At 31.0% G+C, this 752-nt stretch overlaps 1 protein-coding gene across 1 annotated transcript in view; it reads right to left on the bottom strand.

Moving 5' to 3' along the window:
* The window catches only part of LOC119593401, a gene marked incomplete at its 3' end in the record, with an annotated part of 20365 nt that overhangs the window by 5717 nt on the left and 13896 nt on the right, over positions 1 to 752 (bottom strand). The window contains 2 exon segments of the mRNA XM_037942330.1: positions 104 to 209; positions 501 to 589. Coding sequence (XP_037798258.1) covers positions 104 to 209; positions 501 to 589 — 195 coding nt within the window.

The raw sequence follows: 752 nt of genomic DNA, 5'->3' as shown, positions 1-752 counted from the left end.
GGATTGCTCAAGCTTAATGCTTGTATTTACATATATCTGGAATTATATACAATTTTTTTTGCTTTATGTCATTTTATGATCAGAACAGGCGTTCAAAATTTACCATCTTCTTTCTCTGCCGGATCTTGTCATCAATTTCATCATTTTCTTCTTTGGCTGCCTGTAATAGCATTTTCACCTTCCTGATTTCTGGTGTGGGAATAAAGGTTCTGAAAGGAAATCAATTATAACAATAATCAGATAAAAATATAAATAAGAAATAAGAATAGAATAAACATTTCAAAATATTGTAATAAATGCCTCTTCTATATGTTTTCATGATTACCCTTAACCAAAAGAATTTCTAATGTTATTCAATGTTAAAAAGATCCCAATTCAGTAAACAGAAGATCACTCTATAATCTACTTGCAAAACACCTCAAACTGCATAAAGAAGGATTCAATTCCTCAAAGAATTACCTGAAAAATTATTTTAAAAAATTGGTAAGACAGCTACATACCTTACATTGTTAGATTTACTGGTTACATCACTGGTGTCCTCATAAAGGCTTGGAGCACATTCTAGGAAATCTGGCTGATACTCATCCTCCTGTGGGACACCAGCATGAAAACAATAGTCTAAATCCTACTATCAAATTGATCTTCTCAATTAGAATGGTCAATTTTAATTGGAAGCTATACAAACTTGTAATAAGTACCTAAGTAATAGTGTTATAAGCAAAGATGGTACTGGTTTCTATTATCAAATTCTC

Source organism: Penaeus monodon, chromosome 32, assembly GCF_015228065.2.
Source record: "Penaeus monodon isolate SGIC_2016 chromosome 32, NSTDA_Pmon_1, whole genome shotgun sequence".
Taxonomy (NCBI): Eukaryota; Metazoa; Arthropoda; class Malacostraca; order Decapoda; family Penaeidae; genus Penaeus; species Penaeus monodon.
The sequence above is the reverse complement of the archived record's forward strand: the minus strand, read 5'-3'. Positions and strand labels throughout refer to the sequence as shown.